At 46.0% G+C, this 16,275-nt stretch overlaps 1 protein-coding gene across 1 annotated transcript in view; it reads left to right on the top strand.

The window, feature by feature from the left end:
- The window catches only part of ZMYM2 (zinc finger MYM-type containing 2), a 537,976-nt gene that overhangs the window by 438,061 nt on the left and 83,640 nt on the right, over positions 1 to 16,275 (top strand). The window contains 1 exon segment of the mRNA XM_033950396.1: positions 6,498 to 6,592. Within this exon segment, the coding sequence (XP_033806287.1) occupies positions 6,498 to 6,592 (95 nt within the window).

Here is a 16,275-nt window from a genome sequence, read left to right on the forward strand (position 1 = left end):
TCGAGGGCAGGAGGGCCTGGGATCCCTCCTGCCCGTAATGTAGTGCGGGGTGGGGTTAGGGGGTCGCCGTGGCCAGGAGGGTTTGGGCTCCCTTCTGGCCCAACTACCAAAGGTACGGGGAAGGGGGGTGGGGGGGTCGTGGGGGTCGCCAGGGGGGGTCGCGGGTCGGCTGGGGGGGGCGGTCGGAGGTTCTTGGGGGGGGGGCAGTCGTTGGGGGGGAGGGGGGTTTGCGTCGAGGGCAGGAGGGCCTGGGATCCCTCCTGCCCCGTAATGTAGTGCGGGGTGGGGTTAGGGGGTCGCCGTGGCCAGGAGGATTTGGGCTCCCTCCTGGCCCGATATTGTTGGGGAGTCGGCGGTCCTTCGGGGGGAGGGATGTATCGGACGTCGGGGGGGGGGCATCAGGCTTTCAGGATGGGGACAGACCTTCAAGGGGGGACAGTGCACGGAAGTCAGGGGGGGTGAACGGAGAGTCGGAAAGTCAGGGCGGGCGAAAGGAGCGTCGGGCAGCATGCGCGGTATACCCGTGAGCGCGGTATACCAAAGTTTTTGTACATATCATCGTGATTTCTGCGCGCTATACCCGTGTACGCGTTTTATACGGGTGCGCGTTATTTGCGTGAAAATACGGTATCTTAGACGAAATTGCCCCCTTAAAATCATGCAGAATTAGATCTCCAATCCAGGACGGTTGGTTTGATTCGGAGTTACTACAGGCAAAAAGAGACCTAAGAAGATCAGAAAGACAATGGATTAAATCTGGTGCCCAAGAACACAGGGCTACATGGAGACTTAAACTAAAAAACTACAAAAACCTCACCAAGGACAAACGAAAAAACTTCTATGCCCACAAAATTGGAAATGTTACAAATAACAGCAGCAACCTTTTCAAACTGGTCAACGACCTGTACAACCTTGAAACTCTCACCGACACCTGCGTTAACGAATCCACCCTAACCGCTAACACCCTTGCAGACTTCTTTAACACAAAGATTCAAAAATTAAGATCATCGATATCCGCCCCAGCCAGCCCCCATGGGGACTTCCCAATACTTCCAAACTCAGACAGGCCCAAACTAGACCCAGGATCCAGAACAGACCTAAGCTGGAATCAATTCACAAATATCGACTGGCCAACCTTCAACACATATTTTAACAAATATTCAAATTCCTTCTGCAGACTGGATACCTGCCCCCCCCAACATCATGAAAACTGCGCCAATACATTTTAAAGCCAATATGTTAGCATGGGTAAACCTATTGCTAGCCACTGGCAGTTTCCCAGCAGAACAAGGCCACATTTCAATAACTCCTATCATAAAAAACAAGAAAGAACCATCAAGCACCCCATCCAACTACAGACCTATCGCAAGTATCCCGCTCTTCACCAAAATAGCAGAAGGGGTGGTAAACGCCGAACTTACCACATACCTAGAAAAATTTGATATCCTTAATGACAACCAATCAGGCTTTCGCTCCAATCACAGCACCGAAACCATCATAGCCTCCCTCCTAGACCACATACACACACTCTTCAGCCTGGGATCCAGTGCCCTGATTCTACAACTGGACCTGAGCAGTGCTTTCGATCTAGTCGACCACGACATTCTCCTAGACTGCCTTGCCTATATTGGCATCTCCGGCCAGGCCCTTAACTGGTTCAACGGGTTCCTACGGAACAGATCTTACAGGGTATTTAAAAATGATTCTCTCTCCTACTCCTGGGAAAACTTCTGCGGTGTACCACAGGGCTCCCCCCCTGTCCCCCACCCTGTTCAATATCTACCTCACCTCCCTAGGAAACCTCCTGCAAAGCCTCAAGCTAAAATTCTTTATCTACGCAGACGACATTACCATTGTCATCCCTCTAACCAGTTTCACTCAAGAACTCCTTAACTCCCTCGCAAGCATACTTAATCAGATAGAACTCTGGATGCTATCCTACAGACTAAAATTAAACCCAGACAAAACAAAATTCTTCCTAGCAACCCCCAAAGACAAAATCAAAGACACCACAATCCAAGTAAAAGGATCCACATTCCCCCTCGAACAAACCTTAAAAGTACTGGGTGTAACACTGGACAAACATCTAACCCTCGAGAAACACACTGATATCACAGTCATGAAAAGTATCTCGATACTTTGGAAACTCCACACCATAAAAAAATACTTCGACGACTCTTCATTCCGCCTCTTAGTACAATCCTCCATCCTCAGCATACTGGATTACTGCAACATCATCTACTTGAGCTCCACAAAGAAAACCATCAGGAGATTAAGGATGATCCAGAACACCGCTGTCCGCCTCATATTTAACCTGAAAAAATGGGACCATATCACCCCTTTCTACCACAAACTCCACTGGCTCCCACTAGAATCCAGAATCACATTCAAATTCGCCTGTTTTTGCTACAAAACAATATTTGGTTTATCCCCAAGTTGCATCACCCCTCACTTCACCCTTAACCACAACTATAAGAACTCCCAAAAAATTCAACTCTTCTCCTTCCCCTCCCTAAAACTATGCCACTCAAAAAAATTCCTCGACAAAACCTACGCCTTCCAAGCCGCCAAACTAAACCCTTGGCTAGCCCAAATGGTCCTCAAGGCCTACAACTACCTCGACTTTAGAAAATCACTCAAAACTCACCTATTCTGAGACCAAGACCCTTAAAGCCCCTTTTCAATCCTCCCCCCGCTCTGATCTACTCCCCTCCCCCATCTCCCTCCTCTCCCCCCTACTCCTCTCCTTGCTGTTCGCAACTCTATGATTCAATTCGATATGTAACCATTTGTAACTACTCTCGCTCTGCTGTTTGCTAATCTATGTTCAATTTGATATGTAACCACTTGTAATCTCTGTCTAACTAATGTGAACCGCCTAGAACTCTTCGGGGTGTGGTGGTATACAAAAATAAAGTTATTATTATTATTATTATTTATTTCTGTCCTTTGATCCGAATAAATTGGGACGTCCTATTTCTAAACGTACGCTGTCCAATTGGCTTGCAGCGTGCATTTCATTCTGTTATGCTCAGTCCGGACTGACACTGGAAGGGTCTGTCACGGCCCATAGAGTTCGAGTTATGGCAGCATCTGTAGCTTTCCTCCGTTCAACTCCTATTGAGGAAATCTGCAAGGCTGTTACTTGGTCCTCAGTTCATACTTTTACATCTCATTATTGTCTGGATGCTTTCTCCAGACGGGATGGACACTTCGGCCAATCTGTTTTACAAAATTTGTTTTCCTAATGGCCAACCTTCCCTCCATCCCTCTTTTTGTTAGCTTGGAGGTCACCCATCAGTCAAGAATATGCTGCCTGCTTGTCCTGGGATAAAGCACAGTTACTTACCGTAACAGGTGTTATCCAGGGACAGCAGGCAGATATTCTTGCGTCCCACCCACCTCCCCGGGTTGGCTTCTTAGCTGGCTTATCCTAACTGGGGACCGCGCGCCTCCGTCGGGCGGGAAGGCACTCGTGTGTGCGCGGTGCGGCCTGCTAGAACTTTCCAAGTTCTTAGAGTGCAATCACTCTAAAATTGTCCGTACCGGGGCTCCGTCGGTGCCGTCACCCATCAGTCAAGAATATCTGCCTGCTGTCCCTGGATAACACCTGTTACGGTAAGTAACTGTGCTATATGCCGATACTCGAGACAGTTCAGAGGAAAGCGATGTGTATGTTAAAAGGTATGGAAAACCTTTCATACGCTGAAAGATTAGAGAAATTGGGGCTCTTTACCCTGGAGAAGCAGAGGTTTAGAGGGGACATGATAGAGACTTTCAAGATCATGAAGGGCTTAGAGAAAGTGGAGAGGGATAGATTCTTCGAACTTTCGAAAGCTACAAGAATGAGAGGGCATTCGGAAAAACTAAGAGGGAACAGATTCAGAACCAATGCTAGGAAGTTCTTCTTCACCCAAAGGGTGGTGGACACCTGGAATGTGCTTCCAGAAGGTGTGATAGGACAGAGCACGCTATTGGGTTTCAAGAAGGGATTTGATGCTTTCCTGAAGGAAAAGGGGATTGAAGGGTATAGATAGAGAAATACTATACAGGTCCTGGACCTGATGGGCCGCCGCATGAGCTTACTGCTGGGCGCGATGGACCCCTGGTCTGACCCAGCAGAGGCACTACTTATGTTCTTATGTACACTGCCCTGAACTTCTCCAAGATAGAGCGGTATCTCAAATGCCAATAGAAACATGAGAGCAAATAAAGGCCAAATGGCACATCCAGTCTGCCCTTCTACAGCATCCACTATCTCCCTGTCCCCAAGAGATCCCAAGTGCCTGTCACGTGCTTTCTTAAATTCAGACAGAGTCTTTGTCTCCACCACTTCTACCGGGAGACTATGCCATGCATCTACTATCCTTTCTGGGGGAAAAAGTATTTTCTTAGATTACTCCTAAGCCTATCACCTCTTAACTTCATTCTACGCCCTATCACTCTTGAGTTTCCTTTCAACTGAAAGAGATTCACTTCATATGTATTTATGCCACCTAGGTATTTAAACGTCTCTATATCTCCCTTCTACAGCCTTTCCTGCAAAGTATCATATTGAGATCTTCATCTGTCCTTGTACATCTTATGATGTAGACGACTGACCGTTTTAGTAGGCTTCTTCTGGACTGACACCATCTTGTTTATATCTTTTTGAAGGTGTGGTCTCCAGAATGGTATATGCAAAACATCTCATGTCACTATGTCTCCATTTGACTCATTCCCGTTCTCTCCCTCACCCTGATGCTCTTATTCAGTCTATTAACCTCACTCTTGCCCCATCCTTTCCTCCCAGTGTAGTCATCAGCAGCATAGATGACAGGATATGGGAAACACGTATGATTAGCACTTACAGGTCCAGGAGACATACCCCATACTTAAATTGTGCTATATGTTACTACATGGCCTTAATTTTTGCATGAACTCCTGTTTAGGGATAAGCAATTTCAACACTGGTGGACCCGACATGTTTCGCTGCCGCTTCGTCAGGGATCCACTCTTGCCGTTAACCACCATCCCGCATAGACTCTTAAGATACAAGAGTCTATGCGGGATGGTGGTTAACGGCAAGAGTGGATCCCTGACGAAGCAGCAGCGAAACATGTCGGGTCCACCAGCCTAAGTACAGCAACACTTTTGAAGATAAGTACATAAACTTCATTAGTCGTTTTAAAGTATAAAAATGTTCAAAATAAATATAAAATTATTGAGCATCAGCCATTAAAAATTTAAGCCTTGACCGATGAGGAGGTTACACATGAATCTCCCCGTTATGAGATCATAACCTATATGGGACGGAGGAGGGGTGTTTCTGAGGTCTATGGCTAAACAGAAGTAGCAACATCAGTTAAGGATTTAAAGGAGTAACACAGAAAGAATATTCTAAAGGTTGGAAGCTTGGAATTGGATATTGGATTTATGCTATATGGTGACAATTCCAGGAATAAGACTTTAAACAGTGCCTCATAAGGTTGTTGAACACAGAATAAAATATAGCACAATGCTGTTCTGGACCAATAGTGAGTCCACTGAGACAGATCTAAGGAAAATATTTAAGTGTACCTGATTACTATTCAATGTATTATAAACCGCTTTGTTATCCACGGAGGAAAGACATTATATTAAAAAATAACCATAACCATTCATCAGAAATGAAGCCCTGAGCAACAGATAGGAAAGGGAACTGAATTGGCACTTGTTTGAAATTTTGAGGATTGGCACTACTGCTCAAAAGTTTCAGATTGTAGGAAGTTCACCCTATTTTGTCCTTTGCTCTGCAGTCTGCTTTAAAACAGATTGGGGGAGGGAAAGTACAAAGACTCATTTCCCCGTTTTTCTTTAGTGCAGGCTGCTTGAATTGGGGGAGGGATCTGGATCAGGACACTTTCTGCTGCTCTGCCTCTTAAGCCAGAAAAAAAATGCTGGAATGCCTTTTGGGGTTATTTTCTCACAAATGAAATTCTGGATATTCTAGATGTTTATGTTTATTAAAAGTTTTAACCGTACTTTGATTTATCAACAGCATGGTGTACATAATGGCTGCAGAATTTAATGGCAAAATTTCAACTTACTATCCAGAGGAAGCTTTCTAAAGAATGTCTTCCTAGTGCAGGTTTCAGTAGTTGGATTTATTCTGGGGAAAACAAGATTGTGTTTCCATCTCCAGTCAAGTTGTGGTATCTTGTACTAACGCAAGAATTATCCAAGGATGATGTAAACAGATTTAGAATAATGGAAAAACAAGTAGCTACTTAAGCTGAATAGGAATAGCATTTTACATTTAAGGCAATTGATATGGCTTATTTGGAGTGCTTGTTAAATTCTCGAATATACAGAAAGTAGAGTTTTTTCAAGTTACTCATTCTGTGTGGCGATTTATTCTCTAATGAACTATTTTTGGAGCTATGGGAGAAAGTCTTCCAGCAATATCATTCAGTAACTTCTAAGACATATGATTATTTTCAATGTGTTTTTTTTATAAAGATACCTTTTAATTTTAGCTGCAGAAGAGCTTGACACAGAAAATGAGTTTTTGCTTCCACTTGTCTTTGGAGAAGAATATGAAGAACAGCCTAGACCACGATCCAAAAAAAAGGTATTCTACCTCCTAGTATGTGAAAACACATATCATATAAAGCAGGGGTGTCTAACCTGTGGCCCGAGGGCCGCATGCGGCCCAGTTGAGTTATTTTGTGCGGCCCCGGTCAGGGGCGATGCAGTGTTTTCCTCTGCTGCCCCTGGGTGTTTACCCTCCTCTGTCTTGCTGCAGCGTTTGTGCGGCCCCAGAAACAATTTTTTCAGACAATGTGGAAGCCAAAAGATTGGACACCCCTGATATAATGTAAATAACATTAGTTGGATAATACCATTATTCCTAATGTGTTTGGTATTTCTGTTCATTCATGAGTGATCTTCACAGCTGCCTGACAAAACTGAATGTGAAATAACTATTCTGGTGCAATGTGTCTAGGAATCCTGACCATGGAAAGATTAGGTTCTTACCTAGTTAATCTTGTAAACCCACATTCTGTTTCTGAACTCTTGGGTAGTCAAACCCATCTCGCGAGATCTCTTGTAGAAAGCTTCATTTGTATAGTTTTGCTTCTCCTTTCTTACCTCTGGACTGCTCTCCATTTCAATGTGTGACAAAGTAGACAGTCATTCCTTTAAAGGACACAGAAGAGGGAGGGGTATGGAGAAACTCCCTGAGAAACAAATTTAATCTGCTTATATCAATAAAATCACAACAATCAATCAAACATTTCTTGAAAATAGCGTAAACAATGAGATTCAGCCGGCACTAACAGTGTGGGGGTGCATCAATGAGAGACCCCTTGGAGTAAAGCATGCAATATTTGCGGATGGTATTTTTGATAAGACTGGTCAAATAAACAAGACAACCAGCGAATCAGTATCTCCCAGGGCAGGCTTCAGGAATAGTGTGTCGGTTTACAAGATAGATTATTGAGGTAAGAACCTAATCTTTCCTTTTTGTATAAACCCACTCTATTCCTGAACTCTTGGGACATAACATAGCAGTCCCTCAAACTTAGGGTGGGACTGATGAGCCTGCTACCAAGATCAAAGATCCAAATGTGGAGTTCCTCTTGGCCACAATATCTGTTCTCTCAGTTTGGGTCCAAGAGAACTTGTTCCACATGGTTGGCAGCCTGTGTTGCTTTCTGTTGTGCTCAGGCTGGGCTGCAGCTCGGGAGTCGTGTAACAGCATATGGTCCCAGGTATGGCAACTATAGTTGCTTGCATTCCACTCCCATAGATGAAATCTATAAAGCAGCTACTTGGTCCTCAGTTCACGTCTCACAACTGTCTGGAATCCTTTCCAGATGGGATTTTCTCTTCAACCAAGCAGTATTCCAAAATTTATTCTCTTAATGGCCAACACTCCCTCCATCCCATTGTAGTAAGCTAGGGAGTCCCACGTGAGAATATGCTGCCTGCTTGTCCTTGGATAAAGTACAGTTACTTACCGTAATAGGTGTTATCCCAGGACAAGCAGGCAGCATATTCTCACTGATGGGTGACGTCACCGACGGAGCCCTGGTGCGGACACTTGAAAAGTGAATCACAACTTTAAGCTTAGAAAGTTCGCGATTAGGCTGCACCGCACATACACGAGTGCTTCCCACCTGACGTAGGCACATGATCCCTCAGTTTTCTAGTTTCTGCAGAGCTAGAAAAATGCATTTTTTAACACCTGTTGAATTTTTTCTCTCGCTTGCCTTCCTGCTCTCGCGGATTGTGATTTTTTTGTCACAGTTCTTTTGTTTTTTAATTTTCTTATCTATTAAGTTAAAAAAAAATCTCTTTTTTTCTTTTTCCTTTGCCATCGCGGGCTTTGTCCCAGCGGGGCCTTATGGACTCTTTTCACCATAGAATTCGATTTGTCAACGGCTGTCTTCCCATCCATGTCCCACCCGCCAACGGGTTTCAAAAAGTGTGGTCGCTATGCTCAGGCTATTTCTGTCACCGACCCTCACTACTGGTGTTTGCAGTGTCTGGGACCCAAGCACCGTCCTGACTCCTACTCCCACTGCACATCCGTTCAGAAGCGCACTCTCAAAAATCGGTTACTTCAACAAAAACAACTGTTCGGCGCCGCAATGGAAGCAGAGCCCAATTCATCTCCGACACCGTCCATGCTAACCAAGACAACACCAAGGGTGGATCCACCAACTTTTGACTCTGGTGTCACAATTCACTCTGGGTAAGCTGGCTAAGAAGCCTTCCATTATCCTGTCTGGGATGCAGGTCGAAGCTGCAGTGAGTCAAGCCCTGCTGACATCGTGTAAGTCCCGTAAATGCATGGCTCCGATCTCGGTGAGTGCCTCCTCTTCGGCCTCATCATCCCCGGACCATGTTGACCAGCCATTCGTACCGGCCAAAAAGAAGCAAACGGTACCGGCACTTTCCTTAAGCAGAAAATTGACAATCTGCTTCGGGAGGAGTTAGGAGAGCATTTTACCCTCTTGACGCCGGCTCACCTTTTAGCAAGCATGGCACCGACTCTTCAGGAGCTGGTCCGGTCTGAGTTGCTCATGGTACCGACCACTCCTCTTACTGCTATTCCACTGGTGTGAACATCCTAGACCCAGAACTCGAGCATTCCACTTCGGCACCAATCCTCCATGGCCACATCTCGAGAGGCTACTCAGGCACGGTCAGGCAAAGTCTCTAGTAAATCTAAACATTTGGAGACCTTGACACCGAGCCGTCGACACAATCCCATCATTTCAGAGATTCAGATTTATTGGGGGATACTGAGCCTGAAATGCCATCTACTACCGATGTGGACTCTTCTGCTTCTAGGTCATCTAGACATTCACCTACCAGAGCTTCTTCTCCTTTAGAAAAACTATCTTTTTCTAGATTTTTGCGACAGATGGCACATGATCTGGATGTTTCTTTGGAGGCTGATTCCAAATACAGCAAGGAATACTTGGACACACTTGATTATGATTTTCTTCCTATGGAACTGTTAAAGCTTCCACTCCATGCCATTCTGAGGGAAACTTTCTATAAAAACCTTGAGACTCCTCTCTGTGCCAGTGGCCCCTAAACATTTGGAATCTCTTTATAAGGTGGTGCCCTTGCCGAACTTTGATAAACCTCAATTACCCCATGAGTCTCTCGTGGTTGAATCTACTTTGAAGAAATCCTCTGGAGCAAGTGTGTACCTGTCCGTTCCTCCTGGTAGAGAGGGTAGGACAATGGACAAGTTTGGTAGATATCTGTACCAAAACTCAATGTTGGCAAACAGAGCATCCAATTATACCTTTTCCTGTTAAATGAAGTATCTTCTTAAACAAATTTCATCGCTTCAGCAATATCTCCCTTCATGTAAAGCCAAAACATTTCAATCTCTGGTCTCTACCCCTCTGCAACTTCAAAAGTACATGGTGAGATCTGTTTATGATATTTTCGAACTTTCATCTCGAGCAGCAGCTATGTCGGTGGCAATGAGATGTCTGACATGGTTACTTGTTTCAGACCTTGACGTTAACCACCAAAACCGTCTGGCTAATGTTCCATGCCTTGGTGATGAGCTCTTTAGTGCCTCCACTGACACTGCCAACCAAAAGCTGTCCGCTCATGAGACCAGATGGGATGTGTTGGTTAAGCCCAAAAGGAAGCCTCCACCTGCTCGGCCTTTTAAGCCGGCTTCCTCTTACCAATACAGATATACTGCCAAACCTACTCCTCAGGCATCTATCCAGCTTCGTTGACAACAACAGCAGCCACGTCAACAACCTAAACAGCCGGCTGCTCCTCAGAAACCTGCACAGCCTTTTTGACGTGCTCCTTCAGAGCATAGCCAGCATTCCTCTGCAACTTTCTCTGCCTCAACCCATAGGGGGATGTCTTCAGATTTACATCAATCGCTGGGAGCTCATTACATCGGATCGTTGGGTCCTCAACATCATTTGTCAAGGGTATATTCTTCATTTTCACACCCTTCCTCTGGACCATCCTCCAAAAGAGTCTGCTTTAAATATGACGCAGTCCTCTCTTTTACTCCAGGAGATTCAATCTCTCCTCCTCCTCAATGCCATCGAGGAAGTTCCTCCCTCTCAACACAACAAGGCTTTTACTCCCAATATTTCTTGGTCCTCAAAAAGACAGGAGGTCTGTGACCCATCCTGGATTTCCAAGCTCTCAACAAATATTTTGTCAAAGAGAAGTTTCAAATGCTCTCTCTCGCCCTCCTTTTATCCCCTATTGGCTCAGAATGAATGGCTATGCTCTCTGGACCTCAAGGAAGCCTACACACATATACCAATTCATCCGGCTTCCAGAAAATACCTTCACTTTCAATCGGTCGTCATCACTACCAGTACAAAGTTCTTCCGTTCGGCCTGGCATCTTCTCCCAGAGTGTCAGCAGCCCTCCTATCCCAGGGTCTTCAGGTGTTTCCTTATCTGGACAACTGGTTGATCAAGGCTTCATCGTCTCAGGAGGTGACCCTGGCGATAACTCACACCATTTCTTTCCTTCAAACCTTGGACTTCGAAATCAATTTCCCAAAGTCCAACCAACTCAATGTCTTCAGTTTATCGGGGCTATTCTGGATACTACTCTCAAGAGGCCGTTTCTTCCTCCATCGCCTAGATGCCTTGCTTCATCTCTGAACAGATGTTTCACCTACAAACAATCTCAGCGAGATGCATGATGGTTCTGCTAGGCCACATGGCCTCCACGGTTCATGTCACCCCAATAGCCAGGTTGCATCTTCGCACTCCTTAGTGGGCCCTAGCTTCTCAGTGGTGTCAGGTGACAGATTCGCGCTCACAGCTTATCTCTGTAACTTCATCTCTTCTGCAGTCACTTCACTGGTGGATGACCTCTTCAAATCTATCCAGAGGTCTTCTTTTCTATCTTCCTCCACATTACCAGGTACTCACGACGGATGCTTCTACCTATGCCTGGGGAGCGCATATGAGTGGCCTTCAAAGGCAAGGTTATTGGACTTCCAAAGAATGCAAATTTCACATCAATTTGCTGGAGCTAAGAGCGATATATTGTGCACTAAAAGCCTTTCAGCATCTCCTGACCGACCAAGTTCTCCTCCTTCGCACGGACAATCAAATAGCGATGTACTACATCAACAAGCAAGGAGGCACGGGCTCTCTTCCCCATTGTCAAGAGGCTCAAAAGATTTGGCTTTGGGCGACCAATCGCAGCCTTTTTCTGACAGCAGTCTACATACAGGGCGAACAGAATTCATTGGCAGACAACCTCAGCAGAATTCTCCAGCCTCATGAATGGACAATCAGCTCGACAACTTTTCTGTTCATCTTTGTACAATGGGGCACTCCTCAGTTGGATTTATTTGCAGTTCCCCACAATCACAAACTGCTTCGCTTCTGCTCCAGGCTTTACTCTCCTCACCGCCTGAAAGCAGATGCATTTCTCCTGGATTGGACGCAATTGTTCCTCTGTGCGTTCCCTCACACTCCTTTCATCCTGAATACTCATTTCAAACTCAAGCAGGAGTCAGCCACCATAATACTCATAGCTCCTCGGTGGCCCAGACAACATTGATTCTCCCTTCTACTTTAATTCAGCACCAGGGAACCCATACTTCTTCCAATATTTCCTATTCTGCTTACACAGAATCAAGGAGCTCTTCTTCATACCAATCTGTAATCGTTATACCTGACAGCTTGGTATCTCTCGGGCTGACATCATTGCATCTCTCTCAGTTTTCTTCCTGGTGTCTCCGTCGTCATCATCAACATGATCCAGCTTCCTTGTCATTAGAATTGGTGCTGGATTATCTCCTTCATCTCTCTGATTCTGGTCTTAAATCTCAGCGCTATTACAGTTTTTCACATGCCAGTCGAGGGAAAGCCTCTCACTGCTCATCCATTAATCTCCAGATTCATGAAAGGGCTTTTCAATGTTAAACCACCTCTCAAGCCTCCACCTGTCATCTGGGACCTTAATGTAGTTCTTTCCAGGTTGATGAAACCACCATTTGAACCAATGGCAACAGCTCATCTCAAATTTCTCACCTGGAAAGTAGTTTTTCTCATCTCCCTCACTTCTGCCAGGAGGGTCAGAGAGCTACAAGAGTTGGTCGCAGATCCACCTTTCACAGTTTTTTACCATGATAAAGTGGTTGTATGCATGCATCCTAAGTTTCTACTGAAAGTAGTTACAGACTTTCATCTCAATCAGTCCATTGTCCTTCCAGTTTTTTTTCCTAAGCCTCATTCTCATCCAGGAGAAACGGCGCTGCACACTTTGGACTATAAACGTGCTTTGGCCTACTACATTGATCAGACAAAGCCTCATAGAACATCTCCCCAACTCTTTATCTCAATTGATTCTAACAAGTTGGCTTATCCTATCACCAAACGGAAAATATCTAACTGGTTGGCTGCCTATATCTCATTCTGCTATACTCAGACCGGACTGCCTCTGTAGAGTCATGTCACTGCTCACAAAGTCCGTGCTATGGCAGCTTCTGTAGCTTTCCTCAGATCTACTCCTATTGAGGAAATTTGCAAAGCTGCCACCTGGTCCTCAATTAATACCTTCACTTTACATTACTGCCTGGAAATTTTTTTCCAGACGGGATGAGCACTTCGGCCAGTCGGTTTTTCAAAATTTGTTTTCTTAAAAGCCAACTCTCCCTTCATCCCTTTCTAGTTAGCTTGGAGGTCACCCATCAGTGAGAAGATGCTGCCTGCTTGTCCTGGGATAAAGCACAGTTACTTACCGTAACAGGTGTTATCCAGGGACATCAGGCAGATATTCTCACAACCCACCCACCTCCCCTGGTTAGCTTCTTAGCTGGGTTATCTTAACTGAGGGACCACGCGCCTACATCAGACGGGAAAGCACTCACGCATGCGCGGAGCGGGCTAATCGCAAACTTTCTAAGCTTAAAGTTGCGATTCACTTTTCAAGTGTCCGTACCAGTGCTCCGTCGGTGACGTCACCCATCAGTGAGAATATCTGCCTGCTGTCCCTGGATAACACCTGTTACAGTAAGTAACTGTGCTTTATCCACGGACAGCAGGCAGATATTCTCACAACCCACCCACCTCCCCTAGTTAGGTTCTTAGCTTGCTTACTGTACTAAGGTACCACGAGCCTACATCAGGCGGAAAGGCACTCGGTGCAGGCAGTTGCAAAGTTTTCTTAAAACTTGGTGACAGTGCATTTTTAATACTGTCCATACTGGGGCTCCATGGATGACGTCGCCCACATGTGAGAATATCTGCCTGCTGTCCCCGGATAACACCTGTTAAGGTAAGTAACTGCTTTCTGGTCTGTGGGAAAATCAGGGGGAGAGTTCTAAATTTGCAGGTTTTGAGCTTACTTGGTGCTGTATTTAAGGTCCCCTACCTCCCCCTGCCCCCCTCCAAAAAAACCCTTTTCCCTGAATTTTTTTAACACTTTATTGCATTTTCCCAGGACGTTTTTGGCGCTACTATGCTGCCTTGGCGGCCATCTAGGATTTCCCAATTTTGCTTAAAAGCTCCATCTGCCTTAAACACACTTTGAGTGGACTCCCCTGTTGGAGATAACCATATACTATGCCAGATTTGCGTTGGCTGGCTGACTGCATCACGTGCCATGGGGCAAGTGAGGGAGGGGCGGGAGTCTTGGACTTTGACCCCTCTGGTGTCTCTAAGGTTGAGGGATTGCAGAAGGCTTCCTGGTCTGGGAAAAGAACCCTATAGAGCCTTTAGAAGGGGAGAGAGCGAAGCACAGGTGCATTAGACCCTGCTGATACTAGGAATAGGCAAAGCGGGATTCTGAAGGGTGGTTCAGGACCCTCTGGACTGGGCTTTACCCTGGATTTTGTTAACTTGCTGTGGAAAGCCTATTTAAATTGTCAAAGGTTTCCTACTTCGGTTGAGGGAGTGCTGAGGACTGTGCAAGGGAACTTGGCTTCTCCAAGAGCACGCTCTCCAGTGGAGAATTCCTGAGAAGCAGCTGGAGGATCAGTCAGATAATGACTGGGGAGACTAGAGGTCAGATTCTATGCCCCGTTTTGAGATTCATGGTCTCAGTTGGAGACTGTAGTCCCCCTTGAGCAGGGTGAAGACCCGACAGTCCGCCACCTTTTTAAAGTGGCTGCATTGATGGAACTTATTTCAGAGTCACTGTGGGAATTAAACCTTGAGTCCCAGCAAAATACGACTGCTAGGTGCTCGATTATGAGTGCTTCACAGGTTCAAACTTTGTTTTTTCGCTTGCATCCAGGTTTGACAGTTTTAATTATAGAGCGCTCCTTAAGGGGGACTAAGACAATGACTAGACTGTATCCTCTGGCTCCTGAATTTCAACCGTTTAAGTCCAGCCTAAGATGATATTGCTTGTAGCTCAAACCGTACTTCCTTCCCTAATGAGGGGGTGCAGTTTTGAAGGATGCGCAGGACCGCAGGGTTGATGTGGTCCTGTAACATCAGTTTGAGGTCTTAACCTTGGGAATTAAAGTGGCATCAGCTTCTTTTGTGGCTTGCGCCTGTCACACCAGTGTCAATCAGATTTCAGGCACGGGCCATGAAGTATGCCCCCATCTAGTCATGGTGGGAATTGATTATGTGGCAGGTGCTCTGTATGTCATTATCACAGTACTGAGCAAGGCCTCAGCCTATTCCATCTCCTCCCGCAGAATACTCTTGATTAGGCAGTTGGTGGAAGATTCAATTTCCAAAGCCATTTTAAGCAGGCTCCCCTTTAGAAACATAGAATATGACGGCAGAAAAGGGCCATCAGCCCAACAAGTCTGCCCATTCTAAGAACCCTCTCCCCTAAGCACTTCCTCGAAGTGAACCCACATGCTTATCCCATTTTTTCTTAAAATCGAGCACGGGTCAGCTGCTGTTTGGAAAGGGTTTGGATGATCTTATGGCCAGTGTGACCGATTGTCTGCCTAAGACCCTTCCAGATAGTAGACCTCAGAATTCACAAGGGTCTACTCTGAGTAATTTTTGTAGCTTCTGACATTTTTGTCATTACTCCGGAGGGGCCTCTACCTAGAGATTGTTTCAAGGATCCTGACAAAGGTTTGGCAACTCGAGAAGGACCCAGTCCTCTGGTCCTTGTGCTACCAAAGAGGCCCAATGGCTCCAGGCAGTAGTTGGACTCTCACAGATAGGAGGAAGGCTAATAGGCATTTGGAAGGCATGGGTGCAAATCAGCTTGGACTGCTGGGTACTGAACATAATCAGAGAGGGTTACCAACTCGAATTCAACTACCCTGGATCACGTTATAGAGTCACCAGCAGGACTGCTGGAAAAGGCAGTCAAAACCCAGGTGACAGTGCACAGGCTTTAGCCATTCAAGCAATAGAGTCCTTCCCACATGTAGAATCGGCCTTGGGCAGATACTCTATATTATCCTCTATAATAAAACCCTAAGCACGCATGCACACTTAGGGCATGTTCCCTGACAGCGTGATGTGTCCCTCCATGCCGAATTCTATTTCAGGCGTGTGGGGCTTGCAGCGCATGGGGCGATTTTAGCAGCGGTGGCGGTTTGGCTCTGAGTGCTCTTTCGCCTGTGTGGTGTGCATTGGCGTTTGCACCCGTTCGAGGGATCCGGTGATTAATCGGGTCCCGATGGAACCAGCGGTCATTGAGACTGTGGTGGTGGGGAAAGGAGCCGAACCCGGAAGGAAGGGAGAAGGCCTACTGCTGGACAGGGGGAGCAGGTAATAGGTGAATCCAGAAGGAAGGGAGAAGGCCTACCACTGGACAGGGGGAGCAGGGAAGAGGTGCTGCTGGACGGGGGGAGGT

This window comes from Geotrypetes seraphini, chromosome 6 (genome assembly GCF_902459505.1).
Source record: "Geotrypetes seraphini chromosome 6, aGeoSer1.1, whole genome shotgun sequence".
NCBI classification, from domain to species: domain Eukaryota; kingdom Metazoa; phylum Chordata; class Amphibia; order Gymnophiona; family Dermophiidae; genus Geotrypetes; species Geotrypetes seraphini.